The sequence below is a fragment of the Pipistrellus kuhlii genome, unplaced genomic scaffold (genome assembly GCF_014108245.1).
Source record: "Pipistrellus kuhlii isolate mPipKuh1 unplaced genomic scaffold, mPipKuh1.p scaffold_m20_p_9, whole genome shotgun sequence".
In the NCBI taxonomy this organism is placed as follows: Eukaryota; Metazoa; Chordata; class Mammalia; order Chiroptera; family Vespertilionidae; genus Pipistrellus; species Pipistrellus kuhlii.
Genome location: NW_023425595.1, coordinates 21,961,214 through 21,985,503, shown reverse-complemented (window position 1 = coordinate 21,985,503; position 24,290 = coordinate 21,961,214). Strand labels below are relative to the sequence as shown.

At 40.4% G+C, this 24,290-nt stretch overlaps 1 protein-coding gene across 8 annotated transcripts in view; it reads left to right on the top strand.

Moving 5' to 3' along the window:
• NCR3LG1 (natural killer cell cytotoxicity receptor 3 ligand 1) overlaps positions 1-24,290 on the top strand; it is a 41,349-nt gene that overhangs the window by 5,297 nt on the left and 11,762 nt on the right. For 2 of the 8 annotated variants that reach the window (XM_045577695.1, XM_045577696.1), the window contains 3 exons: positions 10,608-10,913; positions 12,563-12,674; positions 16,310-18,121. The exons of the other annotated variants lie outside the window; for them this stretch is intronic. In XM_045577695.1, the coding sequence (XP_045433651.1) occupies positions 10,608-10,913; positions 12,563-12,674; positions 16,310-16,469 (578 nt within the window). In that variant the 3' untranslated portion in view covers positions 16,470-18,121. Of the gene's footprint in view, positions 1-10,607; positions 10,914-12,562; positions 12,675-16,309; positions 18,122-24,290 lie in introns of those variants that run through there. 8 annotated transcript variants of the gene reach the window in all.

The following is a 24,290-nucleotide window of genomic DNA, read 5'->3' as shown; positions in this document are numbered from 1 at the left end:
TGGTGAGAGAGGGCATCCCTGTCTTGTTCCTGTTCTTAGAGGGAATGGTTTTAGTTTTTGCCCATTGAGTATGATGTTGGCTGCGGGTTTATCATATATAGCTTTTATTTTACTATTTTTTAATTTTATTTTTTTTATAATAGACAATGGTATTATTATTCTTTTTAATATATTTTATTGATTTTTTTACAGAGAGGAAGAGAGGGATAGAGAGTTAGAAACATTGATGAGAGAGAGTCATTGATCAGCTGCTTCTTGCACACCTCCCACTGGGGATGTGCCCGCAACAAAGGTACATGCCCTTGACAGGAATCGAACCTGGGACCTCTCATTCCACAGGCTGACGCTCTATCCACTGAGCTAAACCGGTTCTGGCCATATATAGCTTTTATTATGCTGAGGTATGATCCTTGTACTCCCACCGTGTTGAGAGTTTTTATTTTATTTATTTATTTATTTATTAATATATTTTATTGATTTTTTTTGCCCCCCACCCTCCCTACTATACATACCCTCCCTCCCCAGAGTTTTATGTCCATTGGTTGTACTTATATGCATGTATGCAAGTCCTTCGGTTGATCTATAATCTCCCCCCAATCTTCCTCCCCTCCCTACTGTAATTTGACAGTCTGCCTGTTGTTTTACTTTCTCTATATCTGTCTCTTGGTTCATCAGTTTATAATGTTCTTTATCATCCACAAATGAGTGAGGTGTTTCTCACTCATTGTGGTGTTTCTCTTTCATTGATTGGCTTATTTCATTCAGCACAATGTTCTCCAATTCCATCCAAGTTGCTGCAAATGATGAGAATTCCTTCTTTTTTATGGCAGCATAGTATTCCATTGTGTAGATGTACCATAGTTTTTGGATCCAATCATCTGCTGACGGGCACCTAGGCTGTTTCCAAATTCTGGCTATTGTAGATTGTGCTGCTATGAACATAGGGGTGCATATATCCTTTCTGATTGGTGTTTCTAGTTTCTTGGGATATATTCCTAGAAGTGGGATTACTGGGTCAAATGGGAGTTCCATTTTCAGTTTTTTGAGGAAACTCCACACTGTTCTCCACAGTGGTTGCACCAGTCTGCATTCCCACCAGCAGTGCACGAGGGTTCCTTTTTCTCCGCAACCTCGCCAACACTTGTCGTTTGTTGATTTGTTGATGTTGGCCATTCTGACAGGTGTGAGATGGTACCGCATTGCTGTTTTGATTTGCACCTCTCTGACAATTAGTGACTTTGAGCATGTTTTCATGTGCCTTTTGGCCTTCCTTCTGTCTTCTTTTGAAAATATTCTATTTAGGTCCATTGCCCATTTTTTAATTGGATCATTCATCTTTTTTTTATTTAGTTGTATAAGCTGTCTGTAGATGTTGGAGATTAAACCTTTATCGGTGATATTATTTGCAAATATATTCTCCCATACAGTGGGCTTTCTTGTTGTTTTGTTGATGGTTTCTTTTGCTGTAAAAAAGCTTTTTATTTTGATGTAGTCCCATTTGTTTATTTTCTCTTTAGCTTCCATTGCCCTAGGGGCAGTATCAGTGAAGAAGTTCTTTTGGCATACGTCTGAGATTTTGCTGCCTGTGGATGCTTCTAGTATTTTTATGGTTTCCCGTCTGATGTTTAAGTCCTGTATCCATTTTAAGTTTATTTTTGTGTATGGTGTAAGTTGGTGATCTAGTTTCATTCTTTTGCATGTGTCTGCCCAATTTTCCCAACACCATTTATTGAAGAGACTGTCTTGACTCCATTGTATATTCGTGCCTCTTTGTCAAATATTAATTGAGCATAGTGATTTGGGTTGATATCTGGGTTCTCGATTCTATTCATTGATCTATATGTCTGTTCTTGTGCCAGTACCAGGCTGTTTTGAGAACAGTGGCTTTGTAATATAGTTTGAAGTCTGGTATTGAGATCTCTCCTACTTTACTCTTCTTTCTCAGGATTGCTGTGGCTATTCGGGGTCTTTTACTGTTCCAAGTGAACTTTTGGAGAGTTTTTTCTAGGTCAGTGAAATATGCTGTTGGTATTTTAATGGGGAGTGCATTGAACCTATAGATTGCTTTAGGAAGTATGGACATTTTGATGATGTTGGTTCTACCAATCCATGAACATGGTATGTTCTTCCATCTCCTTACATCTTCCTCTATCTCTTTTTTCAGTGTCGTGTAGTTTTCCTCAAATAGGTCCTTTACTTCCTTAGTTAAATTTATTCCTAGGTATCTTACTTTTTTTGGTGCGATGGTAAATGGAATTGCTTTTTTAGCCTCTGTTTCTGTAGTTTCACTGTTGGTGTATAGAAATGCCATGGATTTCTTGGCATTAATATTGTATCCTGCTACATTGCCAAATTCATTTATTAAGTCAATTAGTTTGTTGATGGAGTCTTTTGGGTTTTTTATGTACAATATCATGTCATCTGCAAATAAGGATAACTTTACTTCTTCTTTTCCAATTTGGATGCCTTTTATTTCCTCCTCTTGTCTAATTGCAATGGCTAGTACTTTCAGTACTATGTCAAACAGGAGTGGCGAGAGTGGCCATCCCTGTCTTGTTCCTGTTCGTAGAGGGAATGGTTTTAGTTTTTGCCCATTGAGTATAATGTTGGCTGTGGGTTTATTGTATATAGCTTTTATTATGTTGAGGTATGATCCTTGTACTCCCACCTTGTTAAGAGTTTTTATCAGGAAAGGGTGTTGGATTTTATCAAATGCTTTTTCTGCATCAATTGATATGACTACAGTATATGATTTTTAACTTTCAATTTGCTTAAGTGATATATCACATTTATTGATTTGCGGATGTTGTACCATCCTTGCATTCCTGGAATAAATCCTACTTGGTCATGGTGTATGATCTTTCTGATGTTCTCCTGGAGCCTATTTGCTAGAATTTTGTTGAGGATTTTGGCATCTATGTTCATGAGGGATATTGGCCTGTAATTCTCTTTCATTGAGTTGTCTTTATCTGGTTTTGATATTAGGGTGTTGCTGGCTTCAAAGAAGGAGTTTGGAAGTGTTCCTTCCGCTTGAATTTTCTGGAATAGTCTGAGGAGGATAGGTTTTAGTTCTTCCTTGAATGTTTTGTAAAACTCTCCTGTGAAGCCATCTGGCCCTGGGCTTTTGTTTGCTGGAAGCTTTTTGGTGACTGTTTCAATTTCTTCCCAAGTCACTGGTCTATTGAGATTTTTAGATTCTTCCTGATTGAGTTTTGGAAGGTTGTATTTTTCTAGGAATATGTCCATTTCCTCAAGGTTGTTCAGTTTGTTGGAATAGAGTTGTTCATAGTATTTTGTAACAATCCTTTGTATTTCGGTGGGGTCTGTTGTTATTTCACCTCTTTCAATTCTGATTTTGTTTATTTGAGTCCTCTCTCTTTGTTTCTTGGTTAGCCTGGCTAGAGATTCATCGATCTTGTTTATCTTTTAAGAACCAGCTCTTGGTTTTGTTGATCTTATGTATTGTTTTTTTGGTCTCTATGTTGTTTATCTTTGCTCTGATTTTTATTATTTCCTTCTTTCTGCTTACACTCGGCTTTTCTTGTTGCTCTTTTTCTAACTCTTTGAGTTGTAGAGTTAGATAATTTGTTACTATTTTTTCTTGTTTTGTTTTTTTTGCAATAGGCTTGTAGGAATATGAACTTCCCTCTCAAAACTGCTTTTGCTATGTCCCATAGATTTTGGATTGTTGTGTTTTCATTGTCATTTGTTGCCAGGATGTTATTAATTTCTTCCTTGATTTCTCTGGTAACCCAGTTTTTGTTTAATAGCATGCTGTTTAGTCTTCATGTGTTTGATTTCTTTGGATTATTTTTATTGTAGTTAATTTCCCGTTTTATGCCACTATGATCTGAGAAGATGCTTGATATGATTTCTATCTTCTTGAATTTGAAGAGACTTTGCCTATGTCCCAACATGTGGTCTATCTTTGAAAATGACCCATGTGCGCTTGAGAAGAATGTATATTCTGTGGCTTTGGGGTGGAATGTTCTGAAGATGTCGATTAATTCCATCTGATCGAGTGAGTCATTTAGGATTGATATTTCTTTGCTGATTTTTTGTTTAGATGATTTGTTCAAGGGTGACAGTGGGGTATTAAAATCTCCTACTATGATTGTATTGCTATTAATCTCTCCTTTAATGTCCTCCAACAGTTTTTGTTTTTTTTTAAAATATATTTGGGTGCTCCCGTATAGGGTGCATATATATTTACCAGGGTTATTTCTTCTTGTTGGATTGCTTCCTTTAGTATTATGAAGTGGCCTTCATTATCTCTTGTTATGTCCTTCACTCTGAGTTCTAATTTGTCAGATATAAGTATTGCTACCCCAGCTTTTTTTTTCATTTCCATTCGCCTGGAAAACCTTTTCCATCCCTTCACCCTCAGTCTGTGTGTGTCTTTTTTTCTGAAGTGGGTTTCTTGCAGACAACAGATATATGGATCTTGTTTTGTTATTCAGTCTGTTACCCTATGTCTTTTGATTGGAGCATTTAATCCATTTACATTAAAAGTTATTATTGATAGGTACTTATTTGAAACCATTTTTATTCTATACCCCTCTGTTCCTCTTCACTTCCTATTTCTTCATTTTTACAGTGGACCCTTTAGCATTTCTTGCATTGCTGGTTTGATGGAGACAAATTCTTTTAGTTTTTTTTTTTTAATCTGTGAAGCTCCTGATTACACCTTCAATTTTGATTGATAGCCTTGCTGGGTACAATATTCTTGGATTCAGACCCTTCCTTTGCATGACTTTGTATATTTCATCCCATTCTCTTCTGGCCTGATGAGTTTCTGTTAAGAAATCAGTTGCTAGTCTGATGGGGGTTCCTTTATATGTAACTTTCTGTCTCTCCTGGCTGCTGTTAAGATTCTTAACTTTGTTGTTGGTGTTTGCCAGTTTAATTATAATGTGCCTTGGGCGTCGGTCTTTGGGGTTCATTTTGTTTGGGACTCTGCGAGCATCTTGGATCTGTGTGTTTTTTTTCTTCTCTATCTCAGGAAAGTTTTCTGTCATTATTTCTTGAGATATGTTTTCCATGTCTTCCTCAGTTTCCTTTCCTTCTGGAACCCCTATTATTCGAATATTGTTTTGTTTTGTATTGTTCCAAAGTTCCCTTAGGCTCTTTTCCTGCTTTTCAATTTTTTTTCCAGAAGCTACTCAAATTGGGTATTTTTTTCCATCTTGTCTTCTAGCTCACTGATGCGGTCTTCTGCTTCTTCTCGTCTACTGTTAATGCCTTCTATTAAGTTCTTTACAGTAGCGATGTCATTTTTCATTTCTTCTTGGTTCATCTTCCTTTCCTCGTGGTTCTTATTCAGATTGTCAAATTTGTCTTCCATTCTTTTTAGCCATCTTATGATCAAAACTCTGAATTGTTGCTCTGGTAGGTTGCTTGCCTTTAACTCGTTTACTTCCTTTTCTGGTGATGTCTGCTTTTCTTTCATATGGGGGCTGTTTCTTTGTCTCCCCATGATCTCTCTTTTCAGGATGTCTGGTTATGTAATTCTCTCTCTCCTGCTTTGATTTAAAGGCACAAAATACAACACAACCAGGTACAACACACAAAGCACTGAACAGAAATGTGTTTACAATATTAATAACCTCCAATAAAGTTGACTAGAACCCAGCTAACAAAAACATACACTCAAACAAAAAGAATAAACATACCAATCTTACAAAAAAGCATAAAACTTCAATATAGTTAACATTTAATATCCAACTACAAAGGGATAGAGAGAAAGACTTGTTTTTGTGTGTGTGTGTGTGTGTGTGTGTGCGTGCGTGTGTGTGTGTGTGTGTGTGTGTGTGTATGTGTGGTTTTCTTTTCTTTTTTTTTTTTTGGACAGCGACAAGGGAGGTGTGAATGGGCTTAGAGCAGAAGGTTGGAAATTGGATATACATAAGTAGGGTAAAATTTTAGGAGGGGGTAAACAGACAGAATTGGAGAAGGAAAGATAAATATAGACTGTAGAACACTAATCTTGAAGTAAAAAAAAAAGCAAATAATATGACACTTAAAAAAATAATAAAAATAAACAAAAGAAAATAAGATAAAAAAAGTAAAATAGTAGTACCCTGTTTCCCCAAAAACAAGACAGTTTCTTATATTAATTTTTGCTTCTAAAGATGCACTAGGTCTTATTTTTAGGGGATGTCTTATTTTTCCATAAAGAAGAATATGGTACACATTTATTGTTAAATGAAAAGAAAGGAAACTTATTACCTGTATATGGTACGGTAATATGGTAGTTGTCAACACAAACCAGACAAACTGTGAATCCTACAGTATCAAGAATTTACTCATTTATTCAATGACAATCATGTCATCATCTTCTGGAACATCATCATAATAATCCAATTCCTGAATTTCCTGGTGAATTTCTTGTGACTCCATTTCTTTCAGAATCAGTGGACCAAATCTCTCATGTTTAGCCTGGGGGGGGGGTGCTTATTTTTTGGGGGATGCCTTATATTTCACTCAGATGGAAACCTGTAAGTAGGTCTTATTTTCGGGGGATGTCTTATTGTCGGGGAAACACGGTAGTAATAATGTTGATTACATATACAATGTAATAATTAAAAAGGTAAAATCAAGTGAGGAAAAAAGAAAAAATTAGTTTCTTGAGTAAACGTTGCAAATAATGAAAAAACAAAAAACAAAATTTAAAAAATTAAATAAAATTTGCAGTAATGAAGGTCATTCACTTCCTTTATCCTTCTGTTTGGCACACCTGTTTCCGAGTCCAGACAGTATTGCAGTTCTCTGCATTTCACTGCTCCTCAGTGTTGTAATCCAGTCCTGATTTTTAAGCAGGTCTTGCTTTGATTTTTTTTTATTACACTAGGGTCAATTTGTGATTTAGCCTCTGGGTGGCAGTGTTTCTAGGTTGACTTCCAGGGTTCTAAAGCCTCTCTAGCTTTTTTTTTATCTCTGTGGCACTGATCTGTGGAGGGTGGGGGTGGGGGGGCAAGTCCAAGCCAACTGTACTCCCCTGTAATTTTCAGATATCCCTCCGAGTCAGATCCAAACATGTTACTCTTTATATATTTCCCCTATTAGGAGCCCCATCCACATTCACGGGTGACACCCGCCCAACAGCCAGGGGTTTCTACTTGTAAACACTGCCCCTGTCCTCCAGTTTCCGCGCGCCCGGTGTGCACGGGCTTCTATCTTCCCCTCTGGGACTCACTCACCCTCTCCCATGAAATCAACCTTTTTGCCGGGCAGTGGGGCGTTCCTTTGAGTCCAAGTATTCGCGCTGCCTGGGATCAGCATTCTGGGGCTCCCAGCTGCTTGGTGGTCTCTGTGGCTGTGGATATTCAGGCCTCTGACACCATCCAATGTTACTTTCAAGATGGCGAGATTTCCCCGTCCAAGCCCGTAGGTAGCTCGGGGAAGGGACCCAGCCACACCATGGGTGCTTCCCTGTCAAGGGCACCCTGGTCAGCAGACCCCCAGTTTCTTCTGGTGTTCAGCTGTCTCTTGGCTTGCTAACAAACACTCCCAGCACAACCCTCAGCTGCTCTCTCTTTCTGCTTTGAGACAAGGCTCAGAGTGCACCTACCTATTCTTCCCCCAGTTTTTCTGAGGAGGAGTTTTTATTATTAAGACAGTGTGGCATTGACCTAAAGATAAACATATAGGTCAATGGGACAGAATTCGGGAGCTCTATTGATGTGGTGGTAAAGTGGTGTGGAGGGGAAGCAGTCTGTCATCTGATATTAAATCTCATTCTCTTAGTGGCCTGAGCCCCTAGGCTATGACCTTCAAAAGTGTTCCTGGGTGTGAGAGGAAGGTTATAGAGAGGCTGAAGAGCTAATCATCATTCTCCTGAGTCAGCCAGGATTCTGGCAAAGTCTTCCCACTTGAGAACATTCTTTGTTATGGAGAATGCACTGGGTACGTATATTTTAAAATGGCCACTTTTCCTCTCATTTCTTCCCCAAACATGAGGGAATTTTTCTTGCAACTGCAAGAACCTGAGGAGGGCCAAAACTGGTTTGGCTCAGTGGTAGAGCATCGGTCTGTGGACTGAAGGGTCCCGGGTTCGATTCTGGTCAAGGGCATGTACATTGGTTGCGGGCACATCCCTGGTAGGGGGTATGCAAGAGGCAGCTGGTCAATGTTTCTCTCTCATCGACGTTTCTAGCTCTCTGTCCCTCTCTCCTTCTCTCTGTAAAAAATCAATAAAATATGTTAAAAGAAAAAAAAAAAGAAAGAATAAAAAAGAACCTGAGGAGGGTGGTGGGGAAGGAGTTCCTAGAGGTAAAACACAGAAAAACCTTCTAAGACTGGCCTCCAGCTAATCCACCTTCATCCTTTAGCCATTTGTCAGTTATAACTCCAGCACTTTCTGCTTATGGTAATATGATTTTGGCTGTGGTTCTCTCAATCTGCTTGTCTCTCTAGCTTTCAGGGTTGTGGCTTGCCCTGTCACCTCAGTTCTCTGATGGATCTAAGAAATGTTGTTGATTTGCAGTTTGTTCAGTTCAGCTTTTATTCCTATTACTAGAGGCCCGGTGCACAAAATTTGTGCACAAGTGTGTGTGTGTGTGTGTGTGTGTCCCTCAGCTCAAGCTGCACCCACTCCAATCTGGGACCCCTAGGATTCGGCCTAAACTGGCAGTTGGATATCCATCTCAATCCAGGACTGCTGACTCCCAACCGCTTGCCTGCCTGCCTGATCACCCCTTAACCCCTACCCTGCTAGCCTGGTTGATGCCTAACTGCTCCCCTGCCAGCCTGGTTGCCCCCGACTGCCTTCCCCTGCTGGCCTGATTGTCCCCAACTGCCCTCCCTGCAGGCCATCTTTTGGCAGTCATCTTGTGTCCACATGGGGGCACCCATCTTTTATTGATTTTAGAGAGGAAGGGAGAGGGATAGAGAGAAAGAAACATCAATGATAGAGAGAATCATTGATTGGCTGCCTCCTACACACCCCCTGCTGGAATTGAGCCCTTAACCCAGGCATGTGCCCATGGCTGGAATCGAACCTGGGTCCCTTTAGTCTGCAGGTTGATGCTCTATCCACTAAGCCAAACTGGCTGGGGGGCACCCATCTTTGACCACATGGGGGTGGTCATCTTGTGTGTTGGAGTGATTTGAATATTACGTCTTTATTATATAGGATGAGGATAGGAGTGATGACTTCTAGTTCTTTATATGCCAGAGAGGAAAACAGAAGCCAACAAGAGCTTTTATTATTTTTAATTTAATTAATTTTAAAATATGTTTTTCTTTTTTTCTTTTCTTTAAAAAAAATATATTTTATTGATTTTTTTACAGAGAGGAAGGGAGAGAGATAGAGAGCTAGAAACATCGATGAGAGAAGAACATAGACCAGCTGCCTCTTGCACACCCCCTACCGGGGATGTGCCTGCAACCAACGTACATGCCCCTGACCGGAATTGAACCTGGGATCTTTCAGTCCACAGACCAATGCTCTACCACTGAGCCAAATCAGTTTCGGCAAAAAAAATATGTTTTTCTTTTACAGAGAGAGGAAGGGAGATGGAGAGCGAGAGAAACATTGATGCTTGAGAAACATTGATTGGCTGCCTCCTGCATGCACTCTACTAGAAATCAAGCCTACAACCAGGGCATGTGTCCTTACTGAGAATCAACTCGGCCACCTTTTGGTCCTGGGATGACACTCAACCAACTGAGCAACAATGGCCGGAGCAACAGGGGCTTTTAAAAAGGTAGTTTATGCTGAAACCGGTTTGGCTCAGTGGATAGAGCGTCGGCCTGTGGACTGAAAGGTCCCAGGTTCAATTCCAGACAAGGGCATGTGCCTTGGTTTTGGGCACATCCCCAGTAGGGGGTGTGCAAGAGGCAGCTGATCAATGATTCTCTCTCATCGATGTTTCTGACTCTCTGTCCCTCTCTCTTCCTCTTTGTGAAAAATCAATAAAATATATATTTTAAAAAAAGATAGTTTATTTTTTCACAAAAATGGAGCCAATCCTGGGCAGGTAGGGCAGTCTGTGATCATCTGGGACCCAGAGTCCTTTTATCTTGCCATTTTGGCATCCTCAACATGTGGCTTTCACCTTGTGTTTGGAAATGGCTTCTCCATTTTGAACCATGACATGGTCTTCCAGCTATTCTCCAGGAAGGAAGAAGGGGAGAGGGAGAGAAGGGCATAGTACTTTTCTTTAAGATAACCTTGTTCTTTAAGGGTACTTCCTTGAGGTTGCTCTCCCTACTTCTGATTCTATCTGAAGTAGTAGACCCTGAGTTCAAATGGCTGCACAAGCTGAAGTGGAGGTTGGGAGATATAGCTTTAAGTTGGATATGTCATTGAAGAATGGACAGCAGTTTCTACCACAACAGTGTTCCAAAGGTTACCTTCCATTCTCAAAGGCATCTATGACAGCAAGTGGCTTAAGAAACTCTGTTTTACAAAATGGCTGCGAGTCGGGGTCATGGTCTATCAGCATCACATTGGCACTGGGATCAGCGTACCCAGATTATGTTGGTTAAGCAGAATCTTACTCGCCTCACTCACCTTTCCTGAAGGCTCGCTAAAGGTCAGGCTTTGAACTGATAATAAGCTGATCCCAACCTACCCTCAAATCATGACTTCTCTTCTCTGGCAGCTTCCCCAGAGTGCACCTTGTTTCAAGAACAAGCCACGGTGAAAAATGATGGCGACAAATATATTTTGTGTAAGGCATATGGGTTCTATCCAGAGGACATTACCATAACGTGGTATACATGGACCCAGAAGAACCAGGAGATTTCTGCAGTTATCACCACTGGTCCAGCCATCAAGAAGGAGGACGGCACATTTAACATCACCAGCCGTGTGAGGCTGGAACACAACGTGACCACCTACCAATGTGTGATAAGTCACAGATCCTTGCCCACCTCCTGTAGGTTGAACTTCACCCAGTTTTGGAGAGGTAAGCATCCTCTAAACGTTTCCCTTACTCTTCACTTTGACGGGGTATAATGTAACATTGAAGTTCCCATGTAGGCCAAGATGGGGGCTAATGGGGAAGGAGAGAAAGCTTGGTTTGGCCTACTTCAGCCCCAGAGCCAGCAGTCCAGACTAGGTCCCTACGCCAGGGTGAATGGCCTAATAGGTGGAAAGTGGTGACAAGAGTCCCCAGGGTTGCTGTTAACTTATGGCAGCTTAAGGATCTGGGTGGTCTATATGACCTGGAATAGAAAGCCTGTCAGCTACGAGGAGAAAGGGGATAGGATCCTGTCCATGCCCCCTGAGGATAGGGGTCTATCAGGGGCCAGAGACCCAACCCTCAGCAACTCTTCTGGCCAGGCTCCAGGGCCACTGCAAACTGTTGGCTGGTAGAGGGCAGATCAGTAGTTCTGTGACCAAGCTGGGGAGTCCATAGTAGGGAGTCCTGCAAATGCCAAGGCCTTTCCTCAGGCACACTAGATCCTGAGCTTAAGATAATACAGAACCCAGCTCACTACAGAACCCTGGTGAGGTTAATTGAGCTCATATCTTGGTTCCATGGTCATGGCTCTGGTCCTGGGGGGGAATGACCCTGCAGGTCAAATGCATCTGCCTAGAGCTGAGAGGGGTTAGGGATACAGGGGCTGACTGGTTTTGCCAGATGGGGCCTGGGGTGGCCCTGGAGGGAGAGAGGAATTGCTTTTGGAAGCAAGGGTCAGGGATTTGTATGAGCGTGATGTGTTTAGGATATGTGTGGCACATGGGAAATATGGAATTGAAATATGATTTAGGTGAATAATCTCTCATATAAAAGGCCCATGGCCATTAGGCCATAATTCTGTCACAACCAAATGAGCATAGGGTAGGGGACTGGTGAGGGGGGTAGTGGGGGCAAGGCATGATCTACTAGTGGTGATGGGTGGGGCGGCCAGCTGAGGCAAGTGAAAGCAGCTACCCCCACAAGATTTTCTGCAAGCTGGGCCTCTAGTATAAAATAAGAGATTTGTGTTGGTGACTCGTGGCTGCTATAATAAATTGCCACAGACTGGGTGGCTTATAATCAACAGCTTTATTTCTCACAGTTCTGGAAGCTGGAAGTCTAAGATCCGTCTGCCAGCATGGCTGGTGAGGGCTTCCTTCTCGGTCACACGTATCCTCACATGGTGGTAGGGATGAGGGAATCTCTCCAGGGCCTCTTATATAAGGGCACTAATTATTCATGATGGCTCCTCCCTCATGACCTAATGATATCCCAAAAGCTCCACCTCCTATTATAATACCATCACATTGGGTATGAGGATTTCAACATATGAATTTTGGGGGACACAGATATTCAATATATAGCAACATATAGTGATGTAAGATGGTAGAGTGTGGAAGCTTTGGACATGTGCATGGCATACATATGTGGTAGGAAGTGTTTGATATTGCCATGTATTTCTGGAAGATGCTAAACACACTATTTGATGTGTGGAGGTGTATGTGATAGGGATAACAAGAAGTGTGGCAGAGGATTGGTGGTTATATCTATGACAGGGAAATGACACACGATCACAGATATCTTAGTTGTTTGTGTGATTACTGGGCCCTGCCCATTGGTTTCCTTTTAACATTTGCCTCCTCTTTCTGCAGAATCTGAGATGGGAAATACCTGGGGCCCTATTGAGACTTCTTTTGTTGCTATTGGCTGTTTTGGAGTAGTAGCAGCAGCAATCATTCGACTGATTTATTGTTACAAAAAGAGGTAAGGGGGATGCCAAAGCAAAGTGTAGCCCTGTGTTTTAGAATTGGCTCTGGGAGTTCAGGGGCCTTTGCCAGTAAGTGATATTTGAGAGTTCTCAGGATCGATGCCGGGGGGAATCTCAGTGTGGTATGTGTGTGTGTGGTGTTTGGCTTTTTCTGATGCTGTGTCAGGGAAGAAAGTTCTTCTTAGATCCTTATGTGGTAGCTTGCAACTCTGAGGAGCTGCACTGTAAGGCCCCTCTGCCTCTTCCTGACATACAGTCTCACTGTGAACCAGGCCTCACTGTATTCATTCAGACCAGCCTTTGAACTGTGTATGGGCTGCAATGTTGTTCTCACACATAGAACTACAGCTCAGAGAGGGGAATTCCTTCCCCAGGTGCTCACATTTTGTTAACAGCTTAAAGGGATAGCTTACAACCAGATTTCACCATTAAATCAAGAGTTCCTAGCTCTCATTGGTGTTTCCAAACTATTTTTTTTATCTTGATGGTGGTCCAAACAGCACATAAAACAACTCAAGGAAAAGAAGTCTAAGAGACTAGTGTAAACATTTTGCTTAAAATGGTTCTAGATATTAAATTGCCCTCAATTTTTTAGGGCCTCCAAGGCAGAATCTGTGCAGTAGCTAATACATCTCATTAGAAATGCTGGTACATGGTCCTGGGGAAATCACTTTATAGAGCTGGTCTTCTAAGTGGGTTTTAAAATTTATTCTTCTATTGAAGTTTTTAGGTCAGTTATGAAGTTTGACTAAATTTACAAATAAACTTGTTTGTCCAACTTAAAAAAAAAGAATGCTTTAGGAAAATTAGAATAATCAGTTAATAAAGAAAAAAGGCTGTTTATCTAAAGTTGGCCAGTGATTCATGGGAATTTTCTTTAAAAAAAAATTTATTGATTTCAGAGAGGAAGGGAGAGAGATAGAAACATCAACAATGAGAGAGCAACATTGATTGGCTGTCTCCTGCATGTCCCCTCATTGGGAATCAAGCCCACAACCCAGGCCCTTAACTAGAATTGAACTCAGGACCATTCAGTCTTCAGGCCAATGCTCTATGCTCTGAGCCAAACCAGCTAGGATGGGACATTTTCTTCTGATTGGGGTTAGGCCAATGTGAAAACTGGATATAAAGGGGTTTTCAAATGATTCTTGTGATATTTGTGATTGTTCTCATATTTCTGACCTTCCTCTGGTTTCTGATATCTAGTACTGTCACTGTTAGCAGACATTTCACATTGAAAAAAGAGACTACTAACCTCTTCATAATCATTCTGGATTCTGTCGTGGTTTGTAATGAAGACTCCAGGCCTCCAACCTTCCCTAGTATTTATCCTTTGCCATGTAACTTTTTAAAAATATATTTTTATTGATTTCAGAGAGGAAGGGAGAAGGAGGCATGTACAGAAACATCAATGATGAGAAGCCATGTAACTTTTCAGTGCCCTCCATTCCTATTGGGTCGGCAGCTAAGTAATTGCGGATTTTTTAAAGAAAATCAAAGACAATTTTTTCATGGAACTAAATAACTTTATTCTGTAATGTATTGCCCATTTTGATCAATGACCTTTTGCCATCTTTCAGGCAGCATCATAATCCCACGTTCAAAAAACTTCTGGTTTTTATTAGCAAAAAACTGAATCAGGTACGATTTGACATCATCATCATTATTGAAATTTTTACCATTCAAGGAGTTTTGTAAAGATCGAAACAAAAAGTAATCAGATGGTGCAAGGTCAGGACTATATGGTGGATGTGGCAAAACATTCCAACCAAGCTCCATTAATTTTTGCCGAGTGACCAAAGATGTGTGTGGCCTTGCATTGTCACGATGGAATACAACACCTTTTCGATTTGTCAATTCGGGCCGCTTTTCTTCAACTGCATTGTTTAATTTCGTTAGTTGTTCAATGTAGACATCAGAATTGATCGTTCGGTTTGGTGGTAAGAGTTCAAAGTAGACAATTCCTTTGTAATCCCACCAAACTTATAACAAAACCTTCTTTTGATGAATATCAGCTTTTGATGTTGTTTGAGTTGGTTCACCTGGCCTGCTCCACGATCTTTTCCGCTTGATATTGTTATAAACAACCCATTTTTCATCGCCAGTTATCAGTCGTTTTAAAAATGGATCATTTTCATTATGTTTCTTTAGCAAATCGCAGCTGCTAATGCGTTGCGTTAACTGTGATTCTTTCAGTTCGTGAGGAACCCATGTATCGAGTTTTTGAACATAGCCAAGTTGTTTTAAGTGATTTTCAATGCATGTATGTGATACATGAAGCTTCTCTGCAATCTCACGTGTTGTACTGTGACAGTCCGAATTGATTATTGCTTTGATTAGGGCGTCATCAACTTCAACTGGACGACCAGAGCGTTTTTCATCTTTGAGTGAAAAATCACCAGAACGAAATTTGGCAAACCAATTTTGACACTGCTGTTCTTTTAAGGCTTCGTCACCATAAACAGCACATAACTTTTTATGAGCTTGCGATGCGTTTTTCCCTTTGCGGAAATAAAAAAGCAAAATATGACAAAAATGTTCCTTTTGATTTTCCATTTTTCAACGAATGCCAAACAAAAACTACAAAACAGATCAAAAAACTTTTTTTACTGATTAACAGCTGAATAGCCAACTATCAAATAACAAAATGTGTTTTACATTTGTACTACGTCTGCAAACCTAAAAATTCAACTAAAGCCATATATGTGTAAAACCCGCAATTACGTAGTTGCCGACCCAATAGGTCTTAACATAGGGCTCAACCTTGTGACTTGCATTGGCCAATAGAATGAGATAGAAGTGAAAGAGGCCTTGCGTATTTCCATTTGCTTTCTTTTGTGCTGACATTAGTAAGAGGAGGATTCTAAGCCTGAGGAAAGATGAGAAATCTGAGGCCAGTGCTAGTTGCTCTAGAGGAGGTCAGTCTTCAGTAAGACCTCACTTCATATCATACCTAGGTTCAGCAACTTGAAACAAAACGACATATAATCAAGCTAAGTTTACTATATGCTAACCAATATAAATAAGAGGCAAGTTTTCATGGCATCTCATCCACATTATGGAGGACATTAACCAAAACAATGTTTTTTTGAGAACCAGCTATAGATTAGGCGACAGCCATCAGTTCCTAGACATGTGAACAAATCTAACTGAGATCATCACCATCAACAGGGTCGACTCTCGAATGTGTGAGAAATAAATCTTTATTATTTTAAAGCCACTGTTTTAGGCTTGCTTGTTATATAGCAAAAACTAACTGATACAGCTCCTCAGAGAGCTGAGTTTTGACCAAAAGTGGTTGCTCTGGACTATGAGAGAGTCTGCTATGAAGCATGCACCCAGGTAACATGTTCTACCTGTGCCATCTCAGGGATCTGCTGCTGTCCTAACCCTAAGGAGGTCCAGCTAGTGCCTGAACGAAGCAGAAGTCTTTGGAGGTCTCTGTAGAGTGGCTGAGACTTTCTCAGAGTTGCACTAGAATCTGAAACTCTTGCTTCCCAATCCTTTCTTTTTCCTTCCTTAACAGATATCAGATCTACATCATGACGTAAAGGCTTCCCCTCACTTACTTCTGTGCCCTCTTTCATAGGCACTACTCCCAATAACTCTTTCCTATTTCTAACACATTTAGAAAGCTGCTTCTCAGGAGTCACGATCCAGTACCACAAGAAGAGACTAAAGATTTGGAACTTGATGCATTCATGATGTCTTCAGATGGAGGATGGAGTGAGGCAGTTCTTACACAGATGGATAACAAAAACCACATGCTTTCTCAGAGAACGTGTAAGTAACTGACATTACTTTTCCTGATGACTGCCACAGCTTACTCAAGAGGAGACTGTTCAAGCTGCTTTCCTGGATATCCTCTGGCCAATCATCTCTTTCCAAGAAAAGAAGAAAGCAACACTTTACAAGAAGTTATACAAATGGCCAGCATGGATATAAAAAGGTGCTTAACATCGTTAATCCTCAGGGAAATGCAAATCAAAACAATGAGACATCACTTCATGCCTCTTGGAATATCTACTATCAAAAAGACAAGAAATAAGTAGTAGTGGCAAGGATGTGGTGAAAAGGGAAGATGTGGGTACTGTTAGAGGGAATATGCAATATATTTATATTTTAAGATAAATATAAAAATAAGTTTTCTGAAAACAGCATGGAAGTTCCAAAAAAATTAAAAATGGAACTACCGTATGATCCAGCAGTTTTACTTCTGGGCATTTATCTGAAGGAAAGGAAAATTCAAACTTGACAAATTATCCGTACCTCTATCTTTATTGCACCATTACTTACAATAGCCAAGACATGGAATCAACTTGTGTCATCGATGGTTGAGGGGATAAAGAAAATGTGATACACTCCTACACACACAGTCATGTGCCACTTAACAAAGGGGATGCATTCTGAGAAATATATTGTTAGGCAATTTCATTGTTGTGTTAACATCATTGATTATACTTACACAGACCTAGATGATATACTAGTAGCCTATTGCTCCTGTACAGTCAGACTGCACTAAAATCATAAAACAATATGAGACCAAATCAAGCAGAAGAGAGAATGATATCAAGAGACACAGTCAACAGGCTAGGCTGCTGCTAATGTAACTCCACATACTGTTTTTCAGAAAACTTATTTTTATAGATAGAAAGAGTACACTCAAAAATAGCAGTAAAAGGTCCTAGCCAGGTGGCTCAATTGGCTGGAGTGTTGTCCCATACACCAAAAAGGTTGTGGGTTCAATTCCTGGCTAGGGCACATACATAGAATGCAGGTTGGGGCAGGTATAGGAGGCAACCAATCAATATTTCTCTCCCAATTCCATGTTTTTCTCTAAAATCAATAAAAACATATTCTCAGGTGAGGATTACAAAAATAGCAATAAAAGCATAGCATAGTAAATACATGAGCCAGGAAAAATCATTTATATCGTTATCAAGTATTTTGTATTGTGCATAATTTTGTACACTTTTGTATGACTGGCAGCACAGTAGTTTGTTTACACCAGCATCACCACAGTAAGTCTAATTTAAATTCATCACCTTGTGAATAACTCATTGTTAGGATGGCTATGACTTCCCAGGTGATAGGAAGGTTTTTGCTCCCCTATGAGCTATGGGTCCACTATTGTATATGTGATCAGTCCATTATTCCTTGAAACATCATAATGAGGCATATTACTGTGCACACAATGGAATATTATTTAGGCATAACAAAAGCAAATCTTGCAATTTGTGACAAAGCGATGGACCTTAACAGTAGTATTTTAAGTGAAATAAAAGAAAGATCTATATAATCTCACTTATATGTGAATCTAAAAAAGTACCCTCCTCCCTCCCATGAGCTCATAGATACAGAGAACAGATTGGTGGTTGCTTGAGGTTGGGGACAAGAAAGGGGAGACATGAGTGAAGGGGATCAAAAGACTTTGAGTTTTAAATAGGTCATGGGGATTTTATAGCACAGTGACTTGAGTTAATAATGCTGTATTGCATATCTGAAAGTTGCTAAAAGTAAATCTTAAAAGATCATCATAAGAAAAATATTTGTAACTGTATGGCGATGAATTTAAATTAGACTTACTGTGGTGATTATTTTGCAATATATACAAATATCACATTTTATCTTGTCCACTTGAATCTCATATATGTCAATTATACCTCAAATAAAAAAAAGGGGGGGGGTAGGAGAAATATATATTTAAATATATATTTAAATATATATTTAATATATTTTATTGATTTTTTACAGAGAGGAAGGGAGAGAGAGAGAGAGTTAGAAACATCAATGAGAGAGAATCATGTATCAGCTGCCTCCTGCACACCTCCTATTGGGGATGTGCTTGCAACTCAGGTACATGCCCTTGACTGGAATCAAAACTGAGACCCTTTAGTCCGCAGGATGACTCACTATTCACTGAGCCAAACTGGTTTTGGTGAAAGCCATATTTTACTAGCTGCAGATTGTGACCAGTTTCCATTTTATATTCTATTGATGTTCAGTAAGTTCAATCTGTACATGTCAGTATATATGAATAAAAATATTTCCCTTTATTAATGGCTGAGTTATTCTTTGATAGAACATATGTGATTTATCTCCTACCTCATGATTAGTAAAGAGTGGAGCTTAGAATTTTAATCAATATTCCATACTAGAGGCCCGGTGCACAGGTTTCGTGCACTGTTGGGGCTGTGGCCTGTGGGGATAAGCCCGCTGTGGCAGCACCTCTCATCCTCCAGCTGTGGACCCACACTCTGAGCAGCTGCTCCCTGGTCCAGCATCTTCCGTGGAGCCAGAGCACTCACCTCTCCAGGGGACCAGGTCAGGCTGGGCTCAGGGAGGATAGCACTGAGAGGCAGTGGAGTAGACCTCAGTTCTGTGGCAGCCACAAACCTGCCTCTGGGGTCAGCTCTGTGAGCTTGGCAGTGGTGCTGTAAGGCCTGAGGGTGTCTGGAGGAGGTGGCAGGGAACAAGGAGGAGGAGCCTGGGGCAAGGAGGCCATTGCAGCCTGGGTTTCTGCCTGTTAGCCTGAGGTTTGCAGAGCTAGCAGCAGAAGCAGCTTATCCTGGATTCTCACTTTGGAGATCTATAACTTTGGAAATCAATGATGTATAATTATGTTAAACCTCTTGTTAATCAAAGATAAAGATACGTAATTTAAGTATAATCTTATTATAATTTTGTTTTGAGTTACTATTGCTGGGGGTGAGGGGAATCCTTTAAAGGAACTGCATTCAATAACAACCCCACAATATAGCCATATGGATGAAATCTTAAACTCAGCAAAGAATGGTATTTAAGATTATTTTAAGGTATTTCCCCTGAATAACAACATAATGCCTCAACTTCCAATTAAAAATATCAACCTAGTCCTCTCGTCTCTCATTCACTCCTAACTAGACCTTCTTTTAAAGGCAACTATCGATTACATGGTTAGATTGGATGTGCATTAACCCACAAACCCGAATGAGCCAAAAGCCCAGCGATGTGTAAAACCCAAGAGGCACCCTGCAAGGCTGACCTGGGGAAGCGCTTCCTCCTTCCTTATTTTATGAAACCATGTGATCACCTCTGGAGATGAAAACTTTTGGTTGGAAGCGTACAACCAGGATGTGTACCTGGAAGAACAAGAGTAAAAGAGCACTACATCGTGTTCCACAACACATACTGAGATTATGAAAACAGAATCTACTTATTGAAAGAAGAGGACACGACTAGCAACAGAAACATAAAACACAGGAAGAAAGACTAAGAAGCACATGGATAAGCCTTAGCCTGTTTCATGCCAACTGCAGGTCTTCTGCTTTGTGTAGGACTTCCGTATCGGTAGTTTAGATGCAATTATTAGGTGTGATGTTCACCAGAGCAGACTCAGTCTCTTTCCCTACCAAATATCTGAATATAGGATAAGCATCCTAACATTGCCACAACCGGCTTGAACTCCAGGCTCTCAAGTGTTGGATGCAGGCCTTTGTAAATAAAGGTGATTTCCCCACTCTTTATTATGTGGACATGAAGTAGTGAAAGACATCCATCTTCCAGCTCTTCCCTGTTTCTGTGGTTTCACAGTGCTGGGCTCCGCATCCCCCTTTGGCCATTTTAACCCAACTTTGGAAATCAAGAAGTTTAGCCTGGTTTCAGACTGTGGTATGCCATCTCTCCCAGTATACAGAGGTTACAATAATCCAAAAGGCAATTTTCGATGTTTTGAAGCATGTGGTGTCTGTTCTACTAATCTTGATCGAGATATTTAAGAGATGACAACAATAAATTCTAATATTGAGGTATATTTACATTGCATGTAACCAACAAACAGAATTATATACATGTTTTTTCTTTCACATATTGGACACTGAAATTGCAGTGGTTCTGACAAACCAGTAAACATATAAACCCAAACTAAAAGTGCCATAAAATATCCAAACCACTATGCTCAATTAATATTTGACAAAGGAGGCATGAACATACAATGGATTCAAGACAGTCCTTCAACAAATGGTGCTGGGAAAATTGGACAGATACATGCAAAAAAGTGAAACTAGATCACCAACTTACAGCATACACAAAAATAAACTCAAAGTGGATACAGGACTTAAACATAGATGGGAAACCATAAAAATACTAGAGGAATCCACAGGCAGGAAAATTTCAGACATATGCTGAAAGAGCTTCTTCACTGATACTGCTCCTAGGGCAATGGAAGCTAAAAAGAAAATAAACAAATGGGACTATATCAAAATAAAAAGCTTTTGCACAGCAAAGGAAACCATCAATAAAACAACAAGAAGCCCCACTACATGAGAGAACACATTTGCCAGTGATATCAATGATAAGGTTTTAATCTCCAAAATTTACAGAGAACTCATACAACTTAACAAAAAGAAGATAAACAACCCAATCAAAAAATGGGCAACTGAGCTAAATAGACACTTTTCAAAAGAAGACAGAAGGAAGGCCAATAGACATATGAAAACATGCTCAAAGTAATTAATCATCAGAGAGATGCAAATCAAAACAACAATGCGGTACCATTTTACACTGGTCAGAATGGTTATCAACAAATCAGCAAACGACAAGTGTTGGCGAGGATGTGGAGAAAAAGGAACTCTTTTACACTGCTGGTGGGAATGCAGACTGGTGCAGCCAATGTGAAGAACAGTATTGAGTTTCCTTAAAAAACTAAAAATGGAACTCCCATTTGACCTAATGATCCCACTTCTAGGAATATTTCCCAAGAAACTAGAAACACAAATCAGAAAGGATATATGCACCCCTATGTTCATAGGAGCTCAATTCACCATAGCTAAGATTTGAAAACAGCCTAAATGTCCATCAGCAGATGAATGGATTAAAAAACTGCAGTACATCTACTCAATGGAATACTATGCTGCAATAAAAAAAAAGTTCTTACCATTTGCAGCAACATGGATGGAGATGGAGACCATTATGCTAAGTGAAATAAGCCAGGCAGAGAAAGATAAACATCACATGATCTCACTAATTTATGGAATATAGTGAATGGCATAGACTGATGAACAAGAACAGACCCAGAGACTGAGTAACATTGATCAGAACCTCAAACCCCAGGGAAGGAGGTGATCGTTGGGAGTAAGGGGGAGAAATCAACCAAGAGACTTGTGGGCATACATATGAGCCTCATCAATGACCACAGATAACATGGGGGTGGAGTATGAGTAGAGGTAGGAGATAAGGGGGGGATAAGAACACATGTGTAAAATAATAAGAATAACAATAATAATAATAATATTAAAAGAGAGAAGAAAGGAAGAGAGAGAGAGAGAGAGAGAGAGAGAGAGAGAGAGAGAGAGAGAGAGAGAGAGAGAGAGAGAGAGAGAGGGAGAAGAAAGTGTGAGGTAACTGGAACCCCAAGAACACCTGAGAACGCCTTTACTGCCATGCTAGCAGGCATCAGCTGTATGGTAATATAACCTGGGGCTATTGGGTAATTATTTCTGGGCTTATGTTCCTAATCCTTCATGGGTGGGAGCCCTTACCTGGCCTGATCCTTCTGCCCAAAGTAGTCACTGATGATACCAAATATCTTGATCATCCAGGAGGACCACAGGTGGGACAAGGAAGTATAATTACATAGGGTTCACCACTCAGTTGCCCTTCTGTATGACAAAAAATTAACACTGCCCCTTTGTTTGTAAAAGTAAAGAGAGGTTTATGGCTTGTGAGGACACCAAAGGAAGGGACCATCACTATTTCCTCCTGGGAGAGGTGTAGAAAATGAAACAAAGACCTTGCCTATTCATAAAGAAATTGACAACCAGTTTAAAAAGGAATTTCCATGGCTTAGAGCAAAAATATCCTTACATGATATTACTCTACAACGTCATTATAATTTTTCCCAGATTTGGGTTATCCCCATTACCTATAATAGTATCAATAAAAAATCATTTATTTAATTTTATTATATATTTGTTGTTGTCGATGCTTGGAGTCAAAGGTAACACAGCTCTAGATATTTTAGAATTACAACAGCATATTGTACAATTATTCCGAACAAACATACAAATCAATCCTTTGAATGTCTGGCAGCAATTTAAAAGTGACATGAAAGGTCTTCATCCCTTCCACTGTGCAGAGGGCCCCCTGGGAAGGCACCTGAGCATTCTATATTGGCCCCTCTAGCCCTTTTGGCCAAAAATGACCCTCTTCTCATGGTCCAGGTGCCCACAACTGTTGCCTTTTGGCCAAAAATGACCCTCTTCTCATGGTCCAGATGCCCACAACTATTGCCTGACCTTTCAGTTCATGCCGAGGCTGAAGCACCATGGTGGCTGGTACCATGGGTCTCTCGCCCGCCCAGTGTGGGGAGCTGGGCCCTCTCTGGAGAAGAAACATGGGTTCCCAAAAATATGAGATCAACGCCTGGGCCTCGCCAGCACGTGAGGGGTTCCCGAGGCAGGTGCTCGGTGTGGAGCCCATGGGGGCATAGGCTACCAAGGAGACAGAACTAAACCTCATATCACCCTGCTTGGCCTCGGAGGATGGCTGGTTAGATTCCTCAGGGAAGGAACAACCTAAGACAGGCACAGTCGCAGAGGGGCCATCAGGAGAGAACTTGGGGGTCAACAGAGGTGGAGCACAGACCCTTACCACCACCCCACAACCCCTGCAACGTGGCAGGCGCCTGAACCTTCTCCCATTCTGAGGGAGGTCTCCCGTCCCCATGGCTGCTTCACTTCCCATGCACAGCTGAAATTGGGACCCAGATAACAGACAGAGACTTGGCTGAGAGCAACTGCCCTCTCACTGCAACAAGACTTGTTTCAGAGGTGTTGTACCCATGGTGTGGGCAAGTGGGTTTTTAATAGCCAAGTCCAGCCTAGTATCAGGAATGCTCAGGCCCTTCTCAAGAAAGCAAATAATCAATTCCACTAATACACACATGGTAAATAAGATTGTTGCTAGAGTGTTGAGTTTGACAGATGAATAGCCAATTTCTCAGAGGAAATTAATGTGGCTAATGGAAAAAAATGAATATTCTAGAAAAACTGATTGTACTGTACAAAAAGCTGTTCCTAAAGTGTTAACAAAAATTCTTATTGGCAGAGCGTCTCATGGTAAAATTGCACAAACATGTTACGAACCTAAAGCAGTCATAGTGTAGCACAAATAATTAAAATGTAAAACCTATCAAGACTACATTATAAAATTTCCAAAAATCTCCTATTATTAAAATTAAAAAAGGGGATGACAGTGGAAGAATATCATGCAAGGAAAAATATCCTGAGAATAATTTACATCTAAAAAAAACTGTACTTTAGAAAATTAACCTTCATTCGAAATGCTAACAGCAAGATACCCATGAAAATACACACATGGTGTCTAAACAAGCCAGAGGAAAATTATTTGAAAAAAACGAAAAAAATAAAAAGAATCCCAAGTCAAATTTAAAGAAAATATCCCTTTATTAACTTTTGGTCGAGAATATGTTTGTATATTTTCAGAAAACAACTCCGAGATCATCTGGAATCCGTTAACAGAGAGGAATAGACAGAAGTGCTCCAGCCATGAAAACAGAAGAGACACAATTCAGAGATGGAAGATGCTGACGACGCCTCACCATACCAGCAGAC